The sequence below is a fragment of the Eutrigla gurnardus genome (genome assembly GCF_963514095.1).
Source record: "Eutrigla gurnardus genome assembly, chromosome: 11".
Lineage (NCBI taxonomy): Eukaryota > Metazoa > Chordata > Actinopteri > Perciformes > Triglidae > Eutrigla > Eutrigla gurnardus.
In genome coordinates, this window is record NC_139925.1 from 26,052,021 (window position 1) to 26,079,643 (window position 27,623).

The 27,623-nt window shown below is 41.1% G+C and overlaps 1 protein-coding gene across 1 annotated transcript; it reads left to right on the forward strand.

Annotated features, from left to right (window-relative positions):
• The first annotated feature begins 19,393 nt into the window (after positions 1-19,393).
• Positions 19,394-27,299, forward strand: LOC311021182 (uncharacterized protein). The gene is made up of 5 exons (XM_084021605.1): positions 19,394-19,612; positions 21,616-21,702; positions 21,797-21,917; positions 22,035-22,210; positions 22,737-27,299. The coding sequence occupies exons 2-5, from the start codon at positions 21,697-21,699 to the stop codon at positions 26,613-26,615; spliced, it is 4,182 nt and encodes a 1,393-aa protein (XP_083877731.1). The 5' UTR covers positions 19,394-19,612; positions 21,616-21,696; the 3' UTR covers positions 26,616-27,299.
• The last annotated feature ends 324 nt before the right edge of the window (positions 27,300-27,623 follow it).

Genomic DNA, 27,623 nt, shown 5'->3' on the forward strand with positions numbered 1-27,623 from the left:
TGTCTCCTACTGCAGGTGCATCCTGTGTTGTGCGTCCCAACACTTCCTTGAGTTGTTTAAAGTGCAGTTGCATCACATCTTGTTGTCTTCTGTTGCTTCAACTCAGCAGTCAAAGAATGTGTCACCAGGTAAAAATGCATAATGCATACTTGAGTGTTTACTGAAAAGGCCCTACCCACATGCAGGCTGAGGAATGTGGCGGTGAGACTGATGGCTCTTCAGCGCAGCATGGACGGTCGGCCGGAGCCAGTTCTTTGTTGTGTGCCACAGAATCGGTTCTCTCACCTCCAATGTTATCAGATGTGTGTTTACATGCTTGGTTGGCTGTGTCATTTGACTGTGTCATCGTGCTTGCATTGTTTGGATCTACGATCTCCTGGAGTACATCAGCCGTCTTACACTCATAAGCTGTACTGTTATGCAGAGGTGTATAAAGTACTTGAAAAAAATAACTAAGTAAAAGTATAAGTACCATAACTGAAAATGACTTTGGTAAAAGTTAAAGTCACCTAAAGGAAAATTACTTAAATTTCGTAAAAGTCTTAAAGTAGCTCACATTAAATGTACTTAAGTATCAAAAGTATCTTGTGAAGAAATATACTCAAGTATCAAAAGTACAAGTACAAGTATTTTATAGTATGCATGAAAAGAAGCAAAACAACCCAAAATTATTTTCCCTTGTTTTTTATTTCACTTTTTCAGGTGAATGAAATATGGTATAGAATACCACATAACATGCACTTCATTCGGTAGGTTTTGGAATTTGCCCCCATCCCGAGGTAGCTGAACATAGTTCCCAGGTATGCCCACGGGTGACCGTCGTCTTCTGCCGAAGCTGTACGCTGTGCGTCTTCTGTGTCTCCCTCGTCGTCGAAATGGTCTGCGGCTGCCATGTTTCATGTTTGTAGTGCTGCTCGTCTCTGCCGCCCCGCGCGCATCCCGCATTTACCTTAAACTTCGCGAGAGTACCGTACGTGGTTCTTCTCGTCCTCTCGGACCCGCGCATTCCAGATAATTCTTTGATTATTTTAATTTGGAACGAGTAACGAGGTAGCAAATGTCAAAGTAACGAAGTAAAAGTATATTTTTTAACTTTTAAATGTAGTGAAGTAAAAGTAAAAGTCCTGATGAAAAAAAAAACTCAAGTAAAGTACAAATCCTCAAAAAAATACTTGAGTAGTGTAACAAAGTACATCTACTTCGTTACTATACACCTCTGCTGTTATGACACTTAAATGACATGGTTTGTATGTGTGACCTCCTCACACATTCCACAAGTCAGTGAGTCAATAAGGAGTCATTTCCATTTTCACATTGTTTCATTTTCGGCTCTAAGAGGTAAAACAGCACATACAAGTCAGAAAATATACTCATTTTATGCAACGTAGTATGTTTTGTCGTTTTAGTGCTGTACGTCGTCTCGTTAACCCTCCAGGTTGAAACATGGTCTGTTTAAAACCAGGTGGCAACCTGAGAAATGAAGCAAAAGCTGAAGTGCCTTAAACTTGCATTGGCCATCAGGGGGCGACTGGTTGTTAAAAGAAGTCTGGTTGTATAGAAGTCTATGAGAAAATGGTCCTACTTCTCTCATGATGTACATATTAAACATGAGTTTATGGTCTCAATCTCTAGTTTCAAGTCTTCTTCAATCCAGCATGATGTTCATTTAGTACATTATGGTCCATTCAGAGTCCAACAGACCAGAAAGCAGGGGATGCTTTAGGGGCGGGGCTACATTGACACTTGCCACCACGGCATCGCTACCTCGCTAGCCTTCCAAACGGAAGTCCACAAACCAATGGGTGACGTCACCATGACTACGTCCACTTCTTAGATACAGTATGTTTAAAAGCTTACTAACAAATAATGATATGTGAAACAGGAAGCCGGCGTAAGGAGGCTGTGGTTTCAACACAAAAGTCTAAATGATAACGACGTACTACGGAAGTGCTAACGCGCACAAGAAGAGGGGCTTCTGAGCAGTACAGCAGGTTGACCTTCCTCTGTGTAGAACTGAATGTCAGTAATTACTGCAGGCGTATAGAAGTGCTGTCAGACAAGATGGATGTGTACGAAGTGAGTTTTATTACGCGTGTTGCTGTGGGGCAGAATACCTGAGCTAATCCAAATACCAGGCATGCTTGGCTCTTCTTCTCAGCCAGCCCGACTCATTGCACAACGGCCAGTGGCTGTAGCCTTGACACCTGTGTTTCCTGGTTGGGACCCCATCCAGCCTGACACCTTAAGGACCGGTGAAGAGACAATGAGGTGCCTTTAATCCCATATGATCTACTAAGCTGCTTCCCTTGAGTACAATGTCACCATGCTGCCTGAACACGTTTATGGGTGTAAAATTGTGTGACGGTGTCATCTTGGAAAATATTTGCATAATAATGCATGATGCCACAAGTATGAAAAATGGTGATGATGATGATAATAATAATAATAATAACAATCTATTTAAATGATTGTACTTCACATACAGGGTATATACATTACAGCATTAAAATGAAACCATTTACACAGAAGAGCTGTGTAATTTTAACGGTTGAAATGTCGAGTTAAAGTGTTAAAGGGAATCAAACTTAGAGATTGAAAAGGGAAACGCATGTTAGTTGAGTTCAAAGGTCCTGGATCAGTTTTGCGTGATAGACTTGGCTTAAAGTTTGCATAAGTGATTCTATTCAGAAACACTTTCTGTTATATTACTATTTTAACCTTGTAACATAGTGATAGCAATGAATACATTAAATGCTCTGACATAAAATAATTAAAAAATGTCATCTGTGGCCGTTGCAGGACTGTAAAAACCTCGTCCAATCAAAAAAATTTGTCCCAAAGAAAATATTGGACAGCCTGCCTGTCTGTCAATGCTTACTTCCTGATTGCACTCTGCTGATCTGGAGGGGGAGGAGCTGTGAACAGAGGTCTGACAGAGGGGGCGATGCGGTCAAAGTCAAAGTTTCTGTGTTTTTTCCAAATGACCTACGCTGCCTTTAAAGAGGTTTTGTTGCTCAGTGGGAACGAGAGGCTACAGGTGGACTGCAGGTGTAAAATACAAATACAGCAAGTGAAGTACCTACAAATCTTCCTAATATTTTTACTGTTCAAGGAAAAGTAATTGAACTAGTACCAAGGTATAAATACTTGGGTTTCCTTTTCGATAAAAGCTCTCATTTAAATCACACATTGAAAATCTAGTCTCCAAGCTAAAGGTGAAGTTAGGCTTCTATTTAAGAAATAAGTCCTGCTTTTTCTTTAGAGCAAAGAAATATCTTGTGTGGTCAACTTTCTTGCCTTTGCTTGATGATGGAGACGTGTTGTACATGGGGGCCTCTGCCCGATGTCTGCAGTCGATGGACACTGTGGATCACTGTGCCTTAAGATGTGTCACTGGATGGAAACCTCTTCACACCACTGTGATCTGTACATGAGATCTGAGTGGCCTTTATATGTGCAGGCGGACACATTGGTGGAGCTCTATTAGACTGCCACTGGTCTGGCTCCTTACCTGTGTGACTATCTCCACAGAAGCCAAAGCCACTCTGGCCTGCGTTCACATGATGTTGTGAACTTTACTGTCCCGCGTGTTCACACTGAGCTGGGGAAAAGGGGTTTTAAATATGCTGCATCTTTGCCTGGAACTCCCTCCAGAAGGATTTCAACAACAAAAAAATACTTTGCTACGATTTGCAAGGACGTTGAATTTAAATTGTTTAGACAATGTCTGTGTATTTGATCTCTTGTCTTGTCTGTGTATTAATCTCATGTTTTGCTGCTTGTATGTCTTTGTATACCGGTTCTGACTGGTGCTGTTGCCTTCTTGGCCAGGTCACCCATGTGAAAGAGATCCTCGATCTCAAAGGGCTTTTACCTGGTTAGATAAAGGTTCAATAAAATACACTTGCATCATGTGCATCACGTAAAATCTACAAGAGATGCTGTTAGACGGGATCTTCAGAGAGATGAGGCCGGCTCCTTGCTGGTGCACATGTGACGAGGGCTGGTCTCCGCTGATTCACGGTGGGGTGAAGCCTCTGCTGTGGGACAGATGCAGACTGTTTGGAATGCCTGCTGAATGACACTGAGCGGATGTAATCCGTTACTGTGCAGCCTGTGTATCCGACAGTGTTTGCTGGAGACAGAGAGAAGTCTGTTTCATGCGTCTCCGGGCTGCACAACAGCATGGCAGGAATGCTGTTTCCCGGCATTCCCTTCTCAACAGATGACACGAGCAGAGGCTGCATCAGCGCCGGCCTCCCTCTCTGACACCTTTTGTTCGAACAATATCAAAGTCAAACAATACAAAATCAATTAGAGCAGGTTTAAATAACATTTGCTGGCTAAACTAGAAGACAGGCTTCACATGCATCCCTCTCAGGCACAGCAACAGGATGGTTTTAATATGATCGTTGTTGTGGTGAAAACTCACACGAGTCACTTCAGGAAGCAAAGAACTGTGTTAAAGTCAAACACATGAGACGTTCTCTCACAATGTCAGACTGAGTTAGAAAAGAGTTTTTAACATTCACAGCGAGTCGTCTGGTGGGACTTTTTAAAAACAGCATCTTCAAAACTGATAATTAACATGATAGCGTGTAATAGCCCGTCACACACACACATACACACACACACACACACACACACACACACACACACACACACACACACACACACACACACACACACACACACACACACGCCTGTCTGAACCACTGCTGAGATGTAAAACACCTTTTGAACCATGTAGTTCTAGCAATACATGCTCAAAAAAATATATTTTCTTGCTGGAAAACAAAATGCTTACATCAGCAAGTGTCAACCAATGATATCAGGACATCCATCCATCTATCAAACTGCAACTTCTAGCAGCACATAGTTGGAGATGGTGGTGAGATAATCTTTCAACGATCAAATCAAATTCCTCCCATTGTTAAGTCCCGCCCGTCTGTCCTGTTTCACTCAGAAACACATCACCATACAGAAGATACTCTGGAGATGAAGTCTCAGCTCGACTGTAATGTAAAACAAAAGCTTCCTTCTCTCATGTAAATGTGTTGAAATATCCAGGTGTACTGATCAGCTGCTCACACAAACGGCTTCACCAAATATTCAAAGTATCCAGGAGGCTTCCCTCAGCCAGGTCCCATCCATCAGGGCTGAAATAACCAGTATGGCTGCTTTGTACATGTTGTGAAGTCCCACATACACCAGCAACCCAAACTGGACTGTGGAGGAGCGACGGGTGGATCTGATGAACACAAGCAGGAGAGAGGCACCCTTACTGGATCTGGATCCATCTGGATTCTGGTGTGAAGCTGCTAACAAAGATAGCTTCATAATTCAAGATCAACTTTACAGCTAAATGTTGAAGTCATCTTAGTAGCTAACTGCATTGTGGTAGTGGTCTGTTGGACTCTAAATGGACCATAATTTACTAAATGAACATCATGCTGGATTGAAGAAGACTTGAAACTAAAGATTGAGACCATAAACTCATGTTTACTGAGATAATACATCAAGAGAAGTAGGATTTTTTTTCTCATAGACTTCTATAAATCAGAGAGCAGTCGCCCCCTGATGGCAGTCGAGAGAATGCAAGTTTAAGGCACTCCAGTGTTGGCTTCACTCTTCAGAAGTGGATGTTGTTGCCTGGTAGAAACGTATCTCATTTCTTCCCGTTATCTTTAATGTTACTCAACATAGGAACACAGGACTCTCCCAGCTATGGAACCAGCCTACAGCTTTATGTTTTAATGGTTTCAGCTCTGTAACAAAAAGTCATGCTTTGACATGACAGATGGCTCTAAACACTACTGAGAGCCAGAGGCCAATCAGAGAAGCAAGGGCAGTGAATTCAGTTGAGAACAAAACATATCACCATAATTGTGGAATCCACGTTTGACACCCACCTCTCACCACTGCAGCTAAGAAGAGCTGCAGCTCAGACCTGCTAAATGAAGAATTTAGCTTTGAACTGAGAAGAAGGCCAGCTATGAGGGGAATGCTGTTCACTGGCTGGACAACAAACCCTCTGCTGCAAAGCCAACAACACACTCGTTAAGTTGACTGGTGCAAACATTACATGTGTGCAGTTGTAACAGTAGAAGAGGTGAGTGTGTGTGTGTATCTTTGTTTTACAGAGCCACTTCCACAGGTATTCATTAAAAGGCAAGTTTGGACCTGAGGTGGAGGCAGTGAATGAAACATGAATCGAGGAGCCATGTTCTTTCCTCCTTCAGTGAGTCTAAAGCAGCCTTCGGCTAACAGACGTGTACCAACAAAATCCCCATCAACCCCTCACTCACAATGTAGAATGTTTGGTCTGTTCAAATCTCGTCATATATTTCACCAAAATCATCTCAAATGTAAATACAAATCTAAGGGAGAGCTTCACAAACCAGCCTGACGTCTCATTTGAGGCTCAGAAATCATAGTTTTATTTGAGAAATGACTTTAACAATCTCGTCCACTTTAACAGCGTACCGTCATACTTCTCTGCATATTTAAACATTTGGCAAATTACAAGCTACAGTCTCAGTGTCTCTACCAGAGCTGCACACAGCTTGTAAAACAGTTTTCATGTGGGCAGATTTAACTGCTGGGAATAAAGCACAAGCAACTAAATTGTAGCTGTGAATTACTATGTAACGTTATGACGATTGTAAAATATGAAACTGGCAAGTACAGCTGTTTTAACAGATCCACTTTGTATATTCTCTCCTTGTGTATTCCTTGTATATGGCCCTCTACTAAACATACATTGACTTTGAATACCATGAGCATGCTCTCGTCCTGCTCCATGTGAAAAGTGTCCTGAGATAACTCTTGTTGTGATATGTCATTATAAATCAAATGGAATCGAATTCAAATCAGCTTCCTTTAAAGGAACAGTGTGACTTCAATATTTCTGTGTGTGGAGTCTTTTTGTTCTATAAAATGTATCACATAACAACCTTAAAGAGCCGCCCTTCATCCAGCCACACAGGTGATTTCACTAATGCTGCCTAATTACTAGTGCTCTGCTTGATTGACATCTCTCTCACCTTGAGTCCTGTACGCAATGGGAGGAGCAACGTACCCTGTTATTATTAGTAGTGCAAAGTATTTGTTTGATGAAATGACAAAATTCCCAAAACAGCAACACCCGTCTAGATGTCTGAGCAGAGAGGTTGAACACCATCTCTCTGCAGAGCCTCTCATTCCCACCTGTAGCTGTGTGTCATTGTATGAAGTACAATGTATGTACGATGTAGTGGAGTTGATATTAAGTGGCCTGCAATGACAATTCTCAAGGAGTACAGAGTACTTAAGTAGATGTAGTGAGTTGCTGCTGGTCTGCAGGGCAGGTGTTTGAGGTGTCATGAAAGTGTCAGATATACAGTATGTAACCTAATGTAAACAGTGGTAATACAGAGGTATCCTTGACACTATGGGCCCTAGTTTCGTAGACCAGCGCAGGGCGGCGCAGGGTGGCGGAGCCGGCGCAATGCAAGTTTCGACCCGCGCAGCCTTGCGCACCGTCAGTTTGGCAGTTTGGTGGATCGCCTGCGCCAAGATGGGTGTGGCGGCGCAGCAGGGGGAGGCGTCACAGATTCAGCTTGGCGTAGCGGAAGTTTCGTGGCAAAAAGCCTCGCCGAGACTGCGCTGAAAGCTCGCCAGCTCCGACCTGGTCTACTTTCGGCGCAAGGCGCAAATAAAGTCCATTCATTCAATGCGAATCACAGCTGGCGGAGTGGAAGTTTGGTTGACGGCGCGCAGTGCGCACACGTCACCGAGACCTCACAGGCAGGTTTCCACAGTTTCAGGCACATTTAAATGCAATAAATAATCACAACAAACACTATTTAATGCAACTAATTGAATCAACACGTGAATTTATATCTATATAGATTGTCCCGTCACATCTGACGTCAGATCAAAGGCGGATGGCACGCGTAACGGAAACTCAGCCTCTCGGACCAAAACATCTCCCTCTCTCTCTCCTGTTTTTTATAATATCGGCATTGTTATTATTATGATACGCACGCACAGCGCGTGATGCGCGTGGTGGGAGCGGCGGCGCTGCTTCTGTCATCGGGTTGTCAAGTGACGGAACTTGCACTGAACCTCCCCTAACGCATTAAAGGTGAGGAGAGGAGTTCATTTGATTGGTGAAGATCTGAATCGGCTGTATTAATCCCAGTCCACGCCTCGTCTCCTCCTCGTCTCCCACTCACGCCTTCTTCTCCTTCCTCTTTCCCACTTTCGCGGGTAGGAGTGACGGGAGGTGTGCCTGCGCGAGCCTGCGCGGTGCACGAAACTTGCGAAGTCCAGGCGGACACACCCCGTCGGCGTGGCGCAGGTGCGCTGAAAGCTGACTGCGCCTGGTCTACGAAACTAGGGCCCTATAAGTAAAACCAAACAAAAACAGAAAACAATACCTGTAAAACATCTGTAAATAAGGGTAACTTGAACATTTCAACCATATTTTCTGATGTTTTTGTGTCTAAGTGAGTGATAGACTGGCCTAGTATTGAGGGAGACGGCTTTTACCGGCAGCCATTGTTAAAATAATTTTTCCCGTAAACGAATAAATTCACCAGAGGAGGAGATCGGAGACATAAGTTAAGTTGACGTCTGACTTTAATCTTTACAAGAGGAGCAGTTCCAGTGCAACAACGTATGAGGATGCTACAGAGGAAGTGCTCAAATCATTGTTGTGACTTGAGTCTTTTAAAGGCACAGGAGATAACGCGTCATTGAAAACATGTAATACAAGACATCATGTGCACAGGGCCCCTGATAACGGTTAGCTGTTCTGCAGGATAGCTTTAGGCCCTGTTTAGGTCATCAGTGGAAATACTAAAGTCATTGAAACACTAAAATCATGTGGTTATACAAAATTCTTATAACAGCCATGACATGAGAGAAAGACTGTTTCAACTTTAGGTCTTCTAAAAGGGCTTGTTTTTGCTTTAACAGGCACCTCATGGTCTTTGGTTGTGTTTGGTTAATTTCCTGTTTATTTTGAATATCCTGCCTCATATGTTTGTTTGTCTCTCATTACTGTTGTCTGTCCTACTCTGATTCGTTTCTTGTGGATTTAGTTTGTGGTTCACGTAACCAGTTATCTGACACGACTCACTCATTCAATACTCTACTCACTTTCTATGTAGAGGACTATATAGAGGACTATGTAGAGGACCATATAGAGGACTATGTAGAGGACTATGTAGAGGACTATATACAGGACTATGTAGAGGACTATATAGAGGACTATGTAGAGGACCATATAGAGGACTATGTAGAGGACCATATAGAGGACTATGTAGAGGACTATGTAGAGGACTATATAGAGGACTATGTAGAGGACTATGTAGAGGACTATATACAGGACTATGTAGAGGACTATGTAGAGGACTATGTAGAGGACTATATACAGGACTATGTAGAGGACCATATAGATGACTATGTAGAGGACTATGTAGAGGACTATATAGAGGACTATATAGAGGACCATATAGAGGACTATGTAGAGGACTATGTAGAGGACTATGTAGAGGACTATATAGAGGACTATGTAGAGGACTATATAGGGGACTATGTAGAGGACTATATAGAGGACTATGTAGAGGTCTATATAGAGGACTATGTAGAGGACTATGTAGAGGACTATATACAGGACTATGTAGAGGACTATATACAGGACTATGTAGAGGACTATGTAGAGGACCATATAGAGGACTATGTAGAGGACTATATAGAGGACTATATCGAGGACCATATAGAGGACTATGTAGAGGACTATATAGAGGACTATGTAGAGGACTATGTAGAGGACTATATAGAGGACTATGTAGAGGACTATATAGAGGACTATGTAGAGGTCTATATAGAGGACTATGTAGAGGACTATGTAGAGGACTATATAGAGGACTATGTAGAGGACTATATAGAGGACTATGTAGAGGACTATGTAGAGGACTCTATACAGGACTATGTAGAGGACTATGTAGAGGACTATATACAGGACTATGTAGAGGACCATATAGATGACTATGTAGAGGACTATGTAGAGGACTATATAGAGGACTATATAGAGGACCATATAGAGGACTATGTAGAGGACTATGTAGAGGACTATGTAGAGGACTATATAGAGGACTATGTAGAGGACTATATAGGGGACTATGTAGAGGACTATATAGAGGACTATGTAGAGGTCTATATAGAGGACTATGTAGAGGACTATGTAGAGGACTATATACAGGACTATGTAGAGGACTATATACAGGACTATGTAGAGGACTATGTAGAGGACCATATAGAGGACTATGTAGAGGACTATATAGAGGACTATATCGAGGACCATATAGAGGACTATGTAGAGGACTATATAGAGGACTATGTAGAGGACTATGTAGAGGACTATATAGAGGACTATGTAGAGGACTATATAGAGGACTATGTAGAGGTCTATATAGAGGACTATATCGAGGACCATATAGAGGACTATGTAGAGGACTATGTAGAGGACTATATAGATGACTATGTAGAGGACTATATAGAGGACTATGTAGAGGACTATGTAGAGGACCATATAGAGGACTATGTAGAGGACTATATAAAGGACTATGTAGAGGACTATGTAGAGGACTATATAGAGGACTATCTAGAGGAGTATGTAGAGGACTAAATAGAGGACTATGTAGAGGACTATATAGAGGACTATATACAGGACTATGTAGAGGACTATATAGAGGACTATATAGAGGACTATGTAGAGGACTATATAGAGGACTATATAGAGGACTATATAGAGGACTATGTAGAGGACTATATAGAGGTCTATATAGAGGACTATATAAAGGACTGTGTAGAGGACTATGTAGAGGACTATATAGAGGACTATGTAGAGGACTATATAGAGGACTATATAGAGGACTATATAAAGGACTGTGTAGAGGACTATGTAGAGGACTATGTAGAGGACTATATAGGGGACTATGTAGAGGACTATATAGAGGACTATGTAGAGGTCTATATAGAGGACTATGTAGAGGACTATATACAGGACTATGTAGAGAACTATATACAGGACTATGTAGAGGACTATGTAGAGGACCATATAGAGGACTATGTAGAGGACTATATAGAGGACTAGATCGAGGACCATATAGAGGACTATGTAGAGGACTATATAGAGGACTATGTAGAGGACTATATAGAGGACTATGTAGAGGTCTATATAGAGGACTATGTAGAGGACTATGTAGAGGACTATATAGAGGACTATGTAGAGGACTATGTAGAGGACTATATAGAGGACTATGTAGAGGACTATGTAGAGGACTATATAGAGGACTATGTAGAGGACTATGTAGAGGACTATGTAGAGGACTATATACAGGACTATGTAGAGGACCATATAGATGACTATGTAGAGGACTATGTAGAGGACTATATAGAGGACTATATAGAGGACCATATAGAGGACTATGTAGAGGACTATGTAGATGACTATGTAGAGGACTATATAGAGGACTATGTAGAGGACTATATAGGGGACTATGTAGAGGACTATGTAGAGGACTATGTAGAGGTCTATATAGAGGACTATGTAGAGGACTATGTAGAGGACTATATACAGGACTATGTAGAGGACTATATACAGGACTATGTAGAGGACTATGTAGAGGACCATATAGAGGACTATGTAGAGGACTATATAGAGGACTATATCGAAGACCATATAGAGGACTATGTAGAGGACTATATAGAGGACTATGTAGAGGACTATGTAGAGGACTATGTAGAGGTCTATATAGAGGACTATGTAGAGGACTATGTAGAGGACTATATATAGGACTATGTAGAGGACTATATACAGGACTATGTAGAGGACTATGTAGAGGACCATATAGAGGACTATGTAGAGGACTATATAGAGGACTATATCGAGGACCATATAGAGGACTATGTAGAGGACTATATAGAGGACTATGTAGAGGACTATGTAGAGGACTATATAGAGGACTATGTAGAGGACTATATAGAGGACTATGTAGAGGTCTATATAGAGGACTATGTAGAGGACTATGTAGAGGACTATATAGATGACTATGTAGAGGACTATATAGAGGACTATGTAGAGGACTATGTAGAGGACCATATAGAGGACTATGTAGAGGACTATATAAAGGACTATGTAGAGGACTATATAGAGGACTATATAGAGGACTATATAGAGGACTATATACAGGACTATGTAGAGGACTATATAGAGGACTATATAGAGGACTATGTAGAGGACTATATAGAGGACTATATAAAGGACTATGTAGAGGACTATATAGAGGACTATATAGAGGACTATGTAGAGGACTATATAGAGGACTATGTAGAGGACTATATAAAGGACTATGTAGAGGACTACATAGAGGACTATATAGAGGACTATGTAGAGGACTATATAGAGGACTATGTAGAGGACTATATAGAGGACTATGTAGAGGACTATGTAGAGGACCATATAGAGGACTATGTAGAGGACTATATAGAGGACTATATAAAGGACTATGTAGAGGACTATATAGAGGACTATATAGAGGACTATGTAGAGGACTATATAGAGGACTATGTAGAGGACTATATAGAGGTCTATATAGAGGACTATGTAGAGGACTATGTAGAGGACTATATACAGGACTATGTAGAGGACTATATACAGGACTATGTAGAGGACTATGTAGAGGACCATATAGAGGACTATGTAGAGGACTATATAGAGGACTATATCGAGGACCATATAGAGGACTATGTAGAGGACTATATAGAGGACTATGTAGAGGACTATGTAGAGGACTATGTAGAGGTCTATATAGAGGACTATGTAGAGGACTATGTAGAGGACTATATACAGGACTATGTAGAGGACTATATACAGGACTATGTAGAGGACTATGTAGAGGACCATATAGAGGACTATGTAGAGGACTATATAGAGGACTATATCGAGGACCATATAGAGGACTATGTAGAGGACTATATAGAGGACTATGTAGAGGACTATGTAGAGGACTATATAGAGGACTATGTAGAGGACTATATAGAGGACTATGTAGAGGTCTATATAGAGGACTATGTAGAGGACTATGTAGAGGACTATATAGATGACTATGTAGAGGACTATATAGAGGACTATGTAGAGGACTATGTAGAGGACCATATAGAGGACTATGTAGAGGACTATATAAAGGACTATGTAGAGGACTATATAGAGGACTATATAGAGGACTATGTAGAGGAGTATGTAGAGGACTAAATAGAGGACTATGTAGAGGACTATATAGAGGACTATATACAGGACTATGTAGAGGACTATATAGAGGACTATATAGAGGACTATGTAGAGGACTATATAGAGGACTATATAGAGGACTATATAGAGGACTATATAGAGGACTATATAAAGGACTGTGTAGAGGACTATGTAGAGGACTATATAGAGGACTATGTAGAGGACTATATAGAGGACTATATAAAGGACTATATAAAGGACTGTGTAGAGGACTATGTAGAGGACTATATAGAGGACTATGTAGAGGACTATGTAGAGGACCATATAGAGGACTATGTAGAGGACCATATAGAGGACTATGTAGAGGACTATATAGAGGACTATATCGAGGACCATATAGAGGACTATGTAGAGGACTATATAGAGGACTATGTAGAGGACTATGTAGAGGACTATATAGATGACTATGTAGAGGACTATATAGAGGACTATGTAGAGGACTATGTAGAGGACCATATAGAGGACCATGTAGAGGACTATATAAAGGACTATGTAGAGGACTATATAGAGGACTATATAGAGGACTATGTAGAGGAGTATGTAGAGGACTAAATAGAGGACTATGTAGAGGACTATATAGAGGACTATATACAGGACTATGTAGAGGACTATATAGAGGACTATATAGAGGACTATGTAGAGGACTATATAGAGGACTATATAGAGGACTATATAGAGGACTATATAGAGGACTATATAAAGGACTGTGTAGAGGACTATGTAGAGGACTATATAGAGGACTATGTAGAGGACTATATAGAGGACTATATAAAGGACTATATAAAGGACTGTGTAGAGGACTATGTAGAGGACTATATAGAGGACTATGTAGAGGACTATATAGAGGACCATATAGAGGACTATGTAGAGGACTATATAGAGGACTATATAAAGGACTATGTAGAGGACTATATAGAGGACTATATAGAGGACTATGTAGAGGACTATATAGAGGACTATGTAGAGGACTATATAAAGGACTATGTAGAGGACTACATAGAGGACTATATAGAGGACTATGTAGAGGACTATATAGAGGACTATGTAGAGGACTATATAGAGGACTATGTAGAGGACTATGTAGAGGACCATATAGAGGACTATGTAGAGGACTATATAGAGGACTATATAAAGGACTATGTAGAGGACTATATAGAGGACTATATAGAGGACTATGTAGAGGACTATATAGAGGACTATGTAGAGGACTATATAAAGGACTATGTAGAGGACTATATAGAGGACTATGTAGAGGACTATATAGAGGACTATGTAGAGGACTATATAAAGGACTATGTAGAGGACTATATAGAGGACTATATAGAGGACTATGTAGAGGACTATATAGAGGACTATGTAGAGGACTATGTAGAGGACCATATAGAGGACTATGTAGAGGACTATATAGAGGACTATATAAAGGACTATGTAGAGGACTATATAGAGGACTATGTAGAGGACTATATAGAGGACTATGTAGAGGACTATATAGAGGACTATATAGAGGACTATGTAGAGGACTATATAGAGGACTATGTAGAGGACTATATAAAGGACTATGTAGAGGACTATATAGAGGACTATGTAGAGGACTATATAGAGGACTATGTAGAGGACTATATAGAGGACTATGTAGAGGACTATGTAGAGGACTATATAGAGGACTATGTAGAGGACTATATAGAGGACTATGTAGAGGACTATGTAGAGGACTATATAGAGGACTATGTAGAGGACTATGTAGAGGACTATATAGAGGACTATGTAGAGGACTATGTAGAGGACTATGTAGAGGACTATGTAGAGGACTATATAAAGGACTATATAGAGGACTATGTAGAGGACTATATAGAGGACTATGTAGAGGACTATATAAAGGACTATGTAGAGGACTATATAGAGGACTATGTAGAGGACTATGTAGAGGACTATGTAGAGGACTATATAAAGGACTATGTAGAGGACTATGTAGAGGACTATATAGAGGACTATGTAGAGGACTATGTAGAGGACTATATAGAGGACTATGTAGAGGACTATGTAGAGGACTATATAGAGGACTATGTAGAGGACTATGTAGAGGACTATGTAGAGGACTATATAAAGGACTATGTAGAGGACTATGTAGAGGACTATATAAAGGACTATGTAGAGGACTATGTAGAGGACTATATAGAGGACTATGTAGAGGACTATGTAGAGGACTATGTAGAGGACTATATAAAGGACTATGTAGAGGACTATGTAGAGGACTATATAGAGGACTATATAAAGGACTATATAGAGGAACATATATTGAGCTCATCTGTAAAATGCTAAAAAACACTTTGAGACACTCCTCAGGTTATTTTGTCTGGTCCAATAATTTTGTGTCGTATCTATGATGGCTGGTGGATCACCTCAGCTGACCATCCGCCTCTTTGACCATGTTTACAGTTAGCCTGTGTGTCACTGCCAAGAAGGCGACTGCCGGCAATGCCCGCTTTTAACTTGGTTAACCCATCCATCCATCCATCCATCTGTCCGTCCATCCATCCATCCATCCATCTGTCCGTCCATCCATCTGTCCGTCCATCCATCCATCCATCCGTCCGTCCATCCGGGAAACATATTTTGTTGTTTGCTCTACCTATCAAAAATTAGTTTCAAACAAGTCCTTGGAGGTCTGGGTGGTGGACGGGTCCAAAAACACAGGACTTTAATCAGGAGACCAACGGTAGTGTCCCGTTAGGACCAACGATTTGTTGTTTTTGTTTTGTTTCAATTTCATAGTAATTTTTTATCCAACCATGTTGTTTTTGTACTAATTCTAACCAGGTGGTTTGTTGTCTAAACATAACTATGGAGTTGTTTTGTAACTAACTGTTCCAAACTGAGACCGAAGTGAGAGGAGTTTTGGTATCAAGCACCATTTGTTCCAGGAGAAAGTTGCTCTGCGGATGTGTCCTTGTTTTATGTGGAGCTGGTATGTGTGGTGTATTTAATCAGTCCAGAATCTGCCTGCACATCTGAATAAAAGTCATCTGCCTGCAGAACTGGGAGGACAGAAACTGAGCCCACAAATTGCTCAAACTCATTAACCTATCAAAGCTCATGTGGTCATACACATGCAAATAGGATTCTTACCCCCCCCCCCCCCCCCCCCCCCCCCCTTGATTCTGATGGGTTTGAAAAACTAAAAAAAGTAGTTGACGCTTAGGTTTATTTCTGGGCTTTAAGTGGATTCATAACACCGTGATCGTAGTCGTTTCTCCCAGAGATGTAACTTTACTAAATCTCAAATAGGAGAGATACTTTTGGGACAAACAGTGTCCAGTTTCAGATGTAGCTTTAAATAAGTAAAAACTGTACAGTGGAAACATATCCCAGCTGTAGTCCAATAAAAGGACTGTGGTAACACTACTGTTGGTCTACACAGACAAGTTAATCTTCCCATTTTAAAGGGTCAACCCACCGTTGTTACATTGAGTTTTATTCAGCCTGTGAAAACGTTGCATAATGTCTCATGCTTTGGATTCATCATGTAGGATCCAGTGTTTGGAGTTCAACCCATAGGGACTAGAAATATCTCATCTGTGGAAGTCCACTAGGGAGGAGGTCTGGGCAGGTAATGGATCAAAGGTCACAGGACTGCCTGGGTTGGAGGTTGCTGAATAACCAGCGTGCTGCGGTGAGGATTTGTTTTTGAGCGACCTGCAGTTTGGACACAATCTCTATGAAGCTCAGCTGTTTCAAGCTGATAATTCAGCTGAGTGATTGACTGTTATGAAATATTATCAGTGCACTGTGACTGTGATGTATGTAGCTTTTATTCCAGACATGCCAACACTCCTCTGCTCAAGTCTTTAGTTTCTATCGCTCATTGTTTAGCTATTGTCTTACGCTGACCACACCCTTCTCAATCCCTTCTGTACACATCGCATTCCATATTGTATTAATTGGTTGATGGGTTGGGTAGTGATTCATGCTGCATAGCTTGGCGTATTAGTGAGGAGAATTTTGAAGCAATAATAGCTTCAAAATGAGTGAAATGCCTGAAGAAAGTCAAATCAGCACGTCTTTGTCACAGAAGAAAAGCTTTATATACCATAAAGGTGGAATACATCCCATTACCATCAGTTTGTATTGCTGGGTGTGATTTTATCCTCCCCTTTATTCTTGTTGAATACATGAAACTGAAACACAGACCTCATAAATAACACCAAAGAAATGACAGATCTGAGGTGTGTAACTTTTAGGGGGATGCCACTAAATCCGACACACAATGAACAAATACAGTATTCTCACACAAATGGCATTAAAATCAGCCAAGATCGGAAATATCAAAGTTACAGAATTAAGAATGTACGTACCATTCCATGTTGTAATGTTGTGATGGAGGTGGAGCTCTGTAAAATAAGAGGTCATATTATATATAGTCATTTTATATTATTCAAATCTTAATTTGCAAAATACTTATCAGACAGACAACCAGTCAAACTCATATTTACACTTATTTAGCATCATCACTAACAACTACTCCATTACCCAGAAAGAACACTTGTAGGTAGAAGGTAACACTTGTGTTACTATGATAACAGGGGCCTGTCTGCTTTTATTGTACTTAAATGCTGGTGTGGTAATGAGTACTGACTGATCTGCAAAGTCTATAAGTTGTCATCAAATCATTCAAATTGTACTTCTATACTATATTATTTAATATTTCTTAAATATTATTATTATTATTATTATTAGATTTATTAGCAAAATCGTGACAGTGTCTGGTAGTAGCCCATCCATTCTCCATCCATCCACCCTCAGGGTGGCGGGGGGGCTGGAGCCGATCGAGACAGACAGGTAACCAGACAGACAGGTAACCAGACAGACAGGTAACCAGACAGACATGTAACCAGTCTATCACAGGCTGACATGTAGAGACAGACAGGTAACCAGTCTATCACAGGGCTGACATGTAGAGACAGACAGGTAACCAGTCTATCACAGGGAGACATGTAGAGACAGACAGGTAACCAGTCTATCACAGGGCTGACATGTAGAGACAGACAGGTAACCAGTCTATCACAGGGAGACATGTAGAGACAGACAGGTAACCAGTCTATCACAGGGAGACATGTAGAGACAGACAGGTAACCAGTCTATCACAGGGCTGACATGTAGAGACAGACAGGTAACCAGTCTATCACAGGTAGACATGTAGAGACAGACAGGTAACCAGTCTATCACAGGTAGACATGTAGAGACAGACAGGTAACCAGTCTATCACAGGGAGACATGTAGAGACAGACAGGTAACCAGTCTATCACAGGGAGACATGTAGAGACAGACAGGTAACCAGTCTATCACAGGGAGACATGTAGAGACAGACAGGTAACCAGTCTATCACAGGGAGACATGTAGAGACAGACAGGTAACCACACTGGAGTAGTCATAGAAAGAAAAACAATTCCTCCAGGTTAAAGTAAAGCTCCATTCTGGACTCTGCAGAGATATCTACTATACAAACAGGGTGAGTGGAACGAATGCTTGACCATGTGCACTTCTAGAATTATTACATCAATTATTTTTATATAAATTGCTGCCAAACAAACGTTACATGAATGCATTTAATGTGTGTGTCCTCCATGAAATAGGATCCTCATTATCGTTCTATTGGAATTGTTTTGTGCTGAGCGACACCAAAAGAATGTCCCTGTACACGAAACCAGTAGATTGTGTTTTATTTCACAATCTGCCACGAGACTGGTTTGATAAGTACTCAGCAGAATTTCACAACATCTGAGTACCAAGGCCCCCTTTATCAAAGCAAACATGCCAAAAACATGTGTTCAACATCAAAATCTCAGGTGTCAACCTGGAAGTCAGTGAGCGACGTGTGTGAGAGCGACGGCATTGCTTCATGTGATTTCTCTGTAAACCTGGTTAGTCCTGTTAAGGAGTGGTGTGTTTCTTTCTCGCTCCTGCTTTCTAGTCAGGTTTCGGCTGCCAAAAGATCTGCGAAACGCTCTCTGTGACATAGTTTGAATTTGAGGTGTGTGTGTGAGTGTGTGTGTGTACGTGGGAGTGTGTGTGTGTGTGTGTGTGTGTGTGTGTGGGTTTTGCAAGGGGAAAAGGGGGCACTAGGGGAGGCGGTGCTGATGCAGCCCAACCTGTTCTCCTGGCTTGCTTGAAGCTCAGTCATTTAACTGGCAGGTCCATCGCGTCCTGCCAGACAGCAGTGATACACTGAGGAGGAGACATCTCTCCTGGGCTTTCCTCCAGCAGCAGCACACGGTGAGTCCAGCACACACCTCGTCTACGGCCTCTCTTTGCCTGACATGAGGCTCGTGATCAGATCAATTAGTTCTTAAAAAGACTGTTGTTAGTGACAACAAATACAATGTATACACAGAAATCTTGTTCATTATAAGTATTAATTTGACATCTGTTTTATGAAGATCACTCATGTTGTGTTGATGTAGGCGTTCTCAGTCAATATTCTTGTTATTTAGTGGAATTTGTCTTGTGCCTGAATTTGTCATTTGAAGCTTTCTTTTTAAAATTGCGTTTTGAAACGTCATAGCTTTGTTGCTGCAAATCAATATCTTTGGAAACATGTTGCAGTTTCTGGTATAAACAAGTTTATAGATGGATGGATGGATGGATGGATGCATAGATGGACTGACAGACAGATGGATGCACTTTATTTATCCCAGACTGGGAAATGATTTTGTCATAGCGGCCAAAACAACAGTAAATGTAAAAAAAAATGTTTATCCTATTTTTATATTTTACACTGCAGTTGTGTTAGCCTGGTACTGTATGCAATATACATTAGGCAGTGTGCAAATACCAAGTGTTGCTGTCAGTGTGACTGGGACATACCAAACTCTGCTGTCATCTGACTCACACCCATCAGTGTTGATGTCGTCTTTAAAGGAAACACCTATCAACCACACTGTTTTTAATCTCCCGTGACTTCACTGTCTTTCCTGTTTGCTTAGAATTGCTAAATTCTGGTTTGGGGAAGCTTGCATGGAGCCTGAAGCCACTGTGCACTTACTTTGTTCCTTAATATGTCTTTGTCTTGTCTCTGGAAATGGAGGACGCCTGTGCACCTGCATCATTGATTCTAGATTGGTGATCAGATAACAGCAGTCCCCTGACTGTAGTTCTATAGAAAACACCAACAGTTTATACATTTACATGTGGCCTCGCTCTGCACACAGCAAAGCTGCAACTACAGTCAAGACTCCTTGAAAGAGGAGCGTCTGATCAGGTTGCATTAACCCTGATGGGGGTTTGACCGATTATCAAGTATTTTGGAACTAATATTAGTACATCTTTGTGAAAGAAAACACCCTTTTCTGAAGACTTGTTTCACAGCCCATTATTCCCAAACGTAAATCCTGATCTGCTGTTATTCATGCCGCTGTGCTGCGAGTGAATGAACTAGCATTAGCATTTCTAATGGTGGTGTTGGGGTGTGGTTGAAGGGAGGACTGTGTATGCAGGCTGAGCGGTGGGGCATGTCAGTAACAGTGCATCCAAACCAACTGGTTTAGATGCACATTCCAAGAACAATCCTGGCAGAGGCTTTGGATTCCTGAGGTGTGAGGTGAGACGGCATGTGGGCGTCGTCGTTTCTCTGGCAGTCAGGGTCAGAACATTAAAGAGCTGCTGACTACAGGTGATGGACTCCTGGCCCTGAAGAGTTAACTGACCCCTAGTGAAAGCTACAGGCAGCTGATGTAAATGATTTATAAATCTATAAAGAAGATATGAATACCATGACTCTCGATGGTGCTGTTCTCACTATTGCCATCTTCAAGGTCAAAGGATGTATTCATCTTGGGGGAAAGACTTCATGTAGCTTGTACAGGTATGCTGAACCTGAAAGCAAGCCATGAATCAATTTGAACAGTTGTATGTAAATTGGTTAAAATGTTTGTTTGAGTTTTAACCTGATATACACATACAAAGTGACAAAGTACATTTGGTAGGACTACTTCTCAAATCACCTTAATCCAAATCATAGGAAGACCAGCACTTGTCAATTGTTCAGAGTGGACATTTTGTCAAGTTGATTACTACTGGAAACCTACACTGGTGCTTTATTATATAATCTAAGTCGGAATTTAGAGATTTTTTCCCCCCAATAATTAAATAATGACCATTTGTTTAAATTCAGCATTCCTTCCCTGCATCTTCACCTTTCATTGGGTACATTATATAGTTCTTGCTTATTTAAGTTAGAATAAGTCATTGAAACAACTGCCTTCTCTGGTGTTTTACAGATAACTTTGCTGAGGACTTCCCATGGTTTCTTGTATTTCGGTATAAGTTCCATGATATGTGGATGTAAATAAAACTGAGAAATGATGGTAAGTATGAAAAACTGTGACTGTCAACAATCACATGGTGCAAGTTGGAGAAAAATGGTGTCTCATCTTGTGTGTAAACCCATTTTAAACATAGAGCGAGGACAGCCAGAGTAGAAGGTTCTCAGAAAGCCTGGTCCTAGATGACTCTGAGGAAGGAGTCATCATTACTGGAATCACAGATGATACAGTCGCTGCAAAGAGTGGCCTTCAAGCAGGTAAGACACAAACAATTGAATAATGAAACTCATGTTATTCTTAACCAGTATCTGTAGAGAAAGGATTTAGGGAAAAGAAAGAAACTGGTTTTGATGCGTTGTTTCTTGTTGTTCCAGGGGATGAGATTATTGGAGCCACCATACATCTGGACCATCTCAACAAAAAAGAAGTGCTCAGCATCCTGAAGGTCCTGGAGCCATATGATAACAATATGAAGGTTCTGACAAAGAAGCAGCTGAACGCCAGTGCTGACCTTGGCTCCTTGGGATTAGATCTCGAAGACCCTGCAACGGTAAACGTCACAAGGGTTGTTTCTAAACATGTGTAGAGAATTGTTAGCTCACGAGACACTCATTTTCTAGCTGCTAACAGCCACAATTCAGACAATTTCACAAACTGCTGTGAGACTTTGTTACTATATACCACAAGAGGTAAGCCAGAAAATGTATTTTTTGTTGTAATTTGGGTGAGGTGACACTCTGACATGCGTTTTACAGCGGGTGATTAAAACCACCAAGGCTACCATCTTCTAGCATCAGTGATATTTGTGACAAGAGGTGCCTGTGCAGAACTGAGAGGAAATGAAAAGACAAAACCATATCAGCGGATGAACCAGCAGTCTTTAGAGTAGTTTCTTTCCTCAGGCTGAGAGACGCAGAAATGAATCCACCACCCTCCACCTACAAGTTGAATTTCAGTGTGCAATCCTGTTCTACAATGACAATGAATTTTACCTTGATCCTTTAACATAACTGATTGACACAAGAGCTGCTTTAATCAATGTTAACCTACTTTGTTTATCACTCCACTACCAACAGATGCTCAACCTAAAAAAGGATCTGTCATTGGATGCATCAGCTGAGGCACCAGTTGTTTCCCTTGATGGCCTGAGTGGAAAGCTAAATGCTGCACAGGAATTGACAGGTGAAATAGGTGGTCCCACTCTCAATGGAGACCTGCCCAATCTCAGTCTTAACAAACCCTCAGCTGATGCTGGCGCCAAGCTCACAATGCCCTCCTTTGGACTGACTGGACCAGATATAAAAGGAGATCTTGATGGCTCCCTCAATGCACCTGATGTCAGTGTCACAACTCCCAAGATCAACACCACCAGTGCATCGCTTGACATTGAGAAACCAGGAATCAAGACAGGCAACGGGAAATACAAGCCCCCAAAATTCAAAATGCCACACTTCAGTCTGCCTCAACTGCGAACACCAAAGGCAGACATGGCTGTGTCTGGTGATGTAGATCTCCCCTCTGTCAATGGAAATCTGGAGACGCCAGACCTCAATCTGTCTGCCCCAAAATTAGATCTTAAAAGTCCAGATTTAAACCTGAATGGGCCTAAAATGGATCTGAATGGTACTGGCATAAATTTAGAAGCACCAAATGCTGACATCGAGGCACCCTCAAGCAAAATCAGATGGCCCCATCAAAAATGGAAGGGTCCCAAAGTTAAAGGACCAGATGCTGACCTAAATGCTGACCTAAGTGCACCAGATGTTGACATTGATATTCCCAAAGTTGACATCAACAGCCCTGATCTAGATGTTCAAACCCCAAATCTTGACGTTGATGGTAAACTCAACTGGCGTAATTTAAAATGGAAGAAACCCAAACTTCATGGCCCAAAAGCTGATCTCAATTTAGACGCAAACCTGAACACACCAAATGTTGAAGCCTCTCTTCCAAAAGTACAGGGTGGAATAAGTGCTCCAGATATTGACATTAATTTGCCAAATACTAATGTTGAAGGCCCTGATATAGACATGCAAACCCCAAATCTTGACATGGATACCCCATCTGGTAAAATCAACTGGCCTCACCTGAAATGGAAGAAACCCAAACTTCAAGGCCCAACAGCAGACTTAAACATAGATGCAGACTTAAACACACCTGATTTAAATGTATCAACTCCAAAGCTTGAGGGTGACATTAATGTACCTAATGCTGAGCTGAATCTGCCAAAAGGTGACCTTAACGGCCCCAATGTAGACTTGCAGGGCCCAGATCTTGAAATTGACTCTCCAAAAATTAACTGGCCTCATCTGAAGTGGAAGAAACCCAAACTTCATGGACCCACAGGTGATATTGACCTTAATGCAGATCTCAACACACCAGATGTTGATCTCTCTACTCCAAACATCAATGGTGAGATAAGCACACCAGATGTTGATCTGAGTCTACCAAAAGCTGATGTTGATGTTAAAGCACCAGATGCTGGCAAAATCAGGTTCCCAACACTCAAAAAGCCCAAGTTCCTGCTTTCTGGGCCAAAGGTGAAGGGCCCAGATATTGATCTTGATGCTGATATAAAAGCACCTGACCTCAGTCTCTCTCCTCAAGCAACACTTGATGGACCTGATGTTGATGTTAATGCACCAAATGTAGATATTGGGGCTCAATCTGGAAAATTGAAATGGCCTACTCTTAAAAGGTCAAAGTTGTCTGGCCCTAAAATTAATGGTCCAGATGCAGGTATAGATGTTGATGTCTCGGCCCCTGACTTAAGTGTTACAGCTCCAAAGGTTGATGGTAAGATAGATGCACCTGATGTAAATCTAAACTTACCAAAAGCTGACCTGGATGGCCCTGAATTAGACATTAATTCTCCAGAGGTTGAAGGATCTGGAATATTAAAATGGTTCAACTTCAAGAAACCCAAATTTGGCACACTAAAGGGTCCAAAGGGTAACATTGATGCTGATATGAAGATACCCGACGTGGACCTCAAGGCGCCTGATGTGGATTTGAGTGCACCAAAAATTGAGGGTGGAATTGAGGCTCCAGACCTTAATATAGGCATGCCTAATCTTAATGCCGTAGATCCAGATGTCAATCTTAATGGTCCAGGTATTGGCGGAGATATTGACCCACCTGATGGTAAGCTTAGGTTACCTAAATTTAAACTTCCCAAATTTCAAGGGCCAAAAGTAAAGGGTCCTGAATTGGATGCTGATTTAAAACCACCAGGCATTGATGCCAGTCTCGATTTACCAAAAGGCAATGTGGATGCACCTACAGTAGACCTAAAAGCATCAGATCTCAACTTGTCTGCACCAAAAATTGGCCTTGATGCACCAGATCTTGACATTAATTTGCCAAAAGCTGATCTGAAAGGTCCCCATGTAGACCTTCAGGGTCCAGATGTTGATGCCTCAGCCGGAAAATTCAAACTACCCAAAATAAATGTACCCAAGTTTAACTTATCAGGGCCGAAGGTAAAAGGGCCTGATCTTGATGTTGATGGTGTTTCTTCTGATGTAAATCTTAACTTGCCAACAACCGATGTCAAAGCACCAAACTTGAATCTTTCTGCTCCCACTATTAAAGGAGATCTCAGTACACCAGATCTAGATCTGGATGCTGATCTTAAGACAGATATTGGCCTTTCAGCCCCCAAAACAAACATCAGTTTACCAGACTTAAATCTTTCTTCCCCGAAAACTAAGGGTCCAGATGTGAACCTTCATTTGCCCGAAGCTGATGTCAAAGGACCCAGTTTAGATCTACCAAAAGCGGCTCTCCAGATACCTGATATTGATGTGAAAGCACCTGATCTCAGTCTATCTTCACCAAAAATAGATTTGCCAAAAGCTAAACTGGAAGCACCTGTCACACTAAATTCCCCAAATCTGGATATCAACCTGCCCAAAGCAGACCTCAAAGGACCTGATGCACAGTTAAAAACACCAAATATTGATTTGGATTCACATCTGGGTGACTTTAATTTGCCTCATTTTAAGCTTCCAAAACTTGGTCTTTCAAGTCCTGAAGTAGATGTTCCAAATGTTCAGCCTTCAGTGCAGGCTGGAATTGAGGCACCAAAGCTTGAAATAGGCACCCCTGTGGGAAATTTGGAAGGACCCATAGCTCCAAATGTAGATGCTAATCTGGAAAAGTCTAAATTGCCACATTTTAAGTTTCCAAAGTTAAACCTTCCAGGACTCAAAAAAGCAGAGGTTAATACCAGTGCAAATCTTGAAGTCTCACCTGATGTGAAGGTCAAAACCCCCAGCATTGAAGGAGGGCTCAGTCCACCTGACTTAAGTGTCTCTACTCCAGAAGTGAAGACAAGCCTCAACACACCTGAACTGGATATCACAGCTGAACCAGATGCTGAAGTGAAAGGTTCTCCAAAAAGTAAGCTAAAATGGCCCTTCAAATGGGGATTAAAGTCTGGTTCGGTAGATGAAGAAGGAACTGGTGTTGACTCTGGAGCTGATGTGTCTTATTCTGAGATGGAGGTTCCAGTGTTCAGAACCCACAGACTGCCCAGGAACAGCTTTGATGGCACTGAAGACATTGCTGATATCTTAAGTTTATCAAAACTTGACACAGAAACAAAAGATTATGTCATCAGCAAAGGGATCCGCTTGCCAATAGTGAATCCAACATCAAAGGCTGGAGAAAAGATTGACGTAATGGAGAGACTGAAAATGGCAAAGGAAAAATCGTCCTCCACTAATGTGTCACCAACTGATGTGAAAACAAATATGGATCTGAAGCTTGCCAACCCGAGTCTTGATGTTAGTACCTCTGCAGCAGCAGATTCTTCTTTGGTGAGAGGAGGTACCTTCAAAGTAGAGAAGCCAGAGTCTGTACTGGGTCTGGTAGCCCCTGAAATTTCCACATCAGATGAAAATGACAAACTGTCACTGAGCCTCTCCAATATGCTTGGCCTTAATATCTAGGATTCAGATGCTGACTGGTTCCTGTTAGGCTAATCTGATAATTAAAGCTTCAGTCCAGAAACCTTGTAAATACATGTAACTAAACCAATACTTTGCCTTTGTTTGTGACCATAATGGCAGATGTTAACTGTTTCTTTAACATTTGCTACAGTTTTCTGCCAATAATGCCAGCTACTAGTAATGCACAGGTCAGCGTATGTTATTACCCACACCCACTCGACCCCTTATTAGAGCCAATCCGCACTGGTTGATCCACAAAAATATGTGTTCATCAACCACTGAACCTGATTTGACCCAAAAAGCACCAACATTCTGCATTATAGTAGTGTAGCACAATGGTCAGGTCTGCCTCTAATATTTTCTAATCAGCTCGGCCTGAACCCGCCTGACCTACGCATTACTACCAGCTACAGTATCACTCTTGTGTAATAACTTCAGGCAGCCAAGTGAAGAAAATTGTTTTCATAAACTATGTGTATATTCCTGTTATTTATATAAGCTTTATTTCTCAACATTGTTGATTTGGAAGTATGTTACATTATACATAACTGCCTCAGTATTGCATATGATCACAATGAGCTGTTTAAATTTCTGAGAAGTGCATTACTGACCTTAAAATCTTTATATAAGAGAATTGCGTGAATGTATTTGTTGATTCTTCAATAAATAACTCAATTGTTTCTATATGCTTGTGATTCTTTACTAGAAAATAAATAAATACAACTGATGATGTGTTAGTTTGTATGCAAAGTAAATTAATGTATGAAAATGAAAGAGGCTTTTTTATTTTACAAATTATTTATCTAATAAATGACTAGGAAATTATTAATAATTGTAGAAATTTCGATGAAACAATAGCTCAAGTTGAACTCAAATACATTTTAATGTATTACTGGAAACTTAACTAAACAACAAGTTTAATTGTGTGCTTCCCTGAAAATTTATTTTTCTGCTAATTATTTGGAATAGACCTACATCTATTGGAAGTGAACCAACTGTCTCTATTTC

Excerpts from the sequence above, each read along its gene's own strand:
- LOC311021182 (XM_084021605.1), top strand. Across the intron at positions 21,918-22,034 it reads AAAGAGTGGCCTTCAAGCAG|GGGATGAGATTATTGGAGCC; the intron begins GTAAGACACAAA and ends TTGTTGTTCCAG. Across the intron at positions 22,211-22,736 it reads ATCTCGAAGACCCTGCAACG|ATGCTCAACCTAAAAAAGGA; the intron begins GTAAACGTCACA and ends CACTACCAACAG.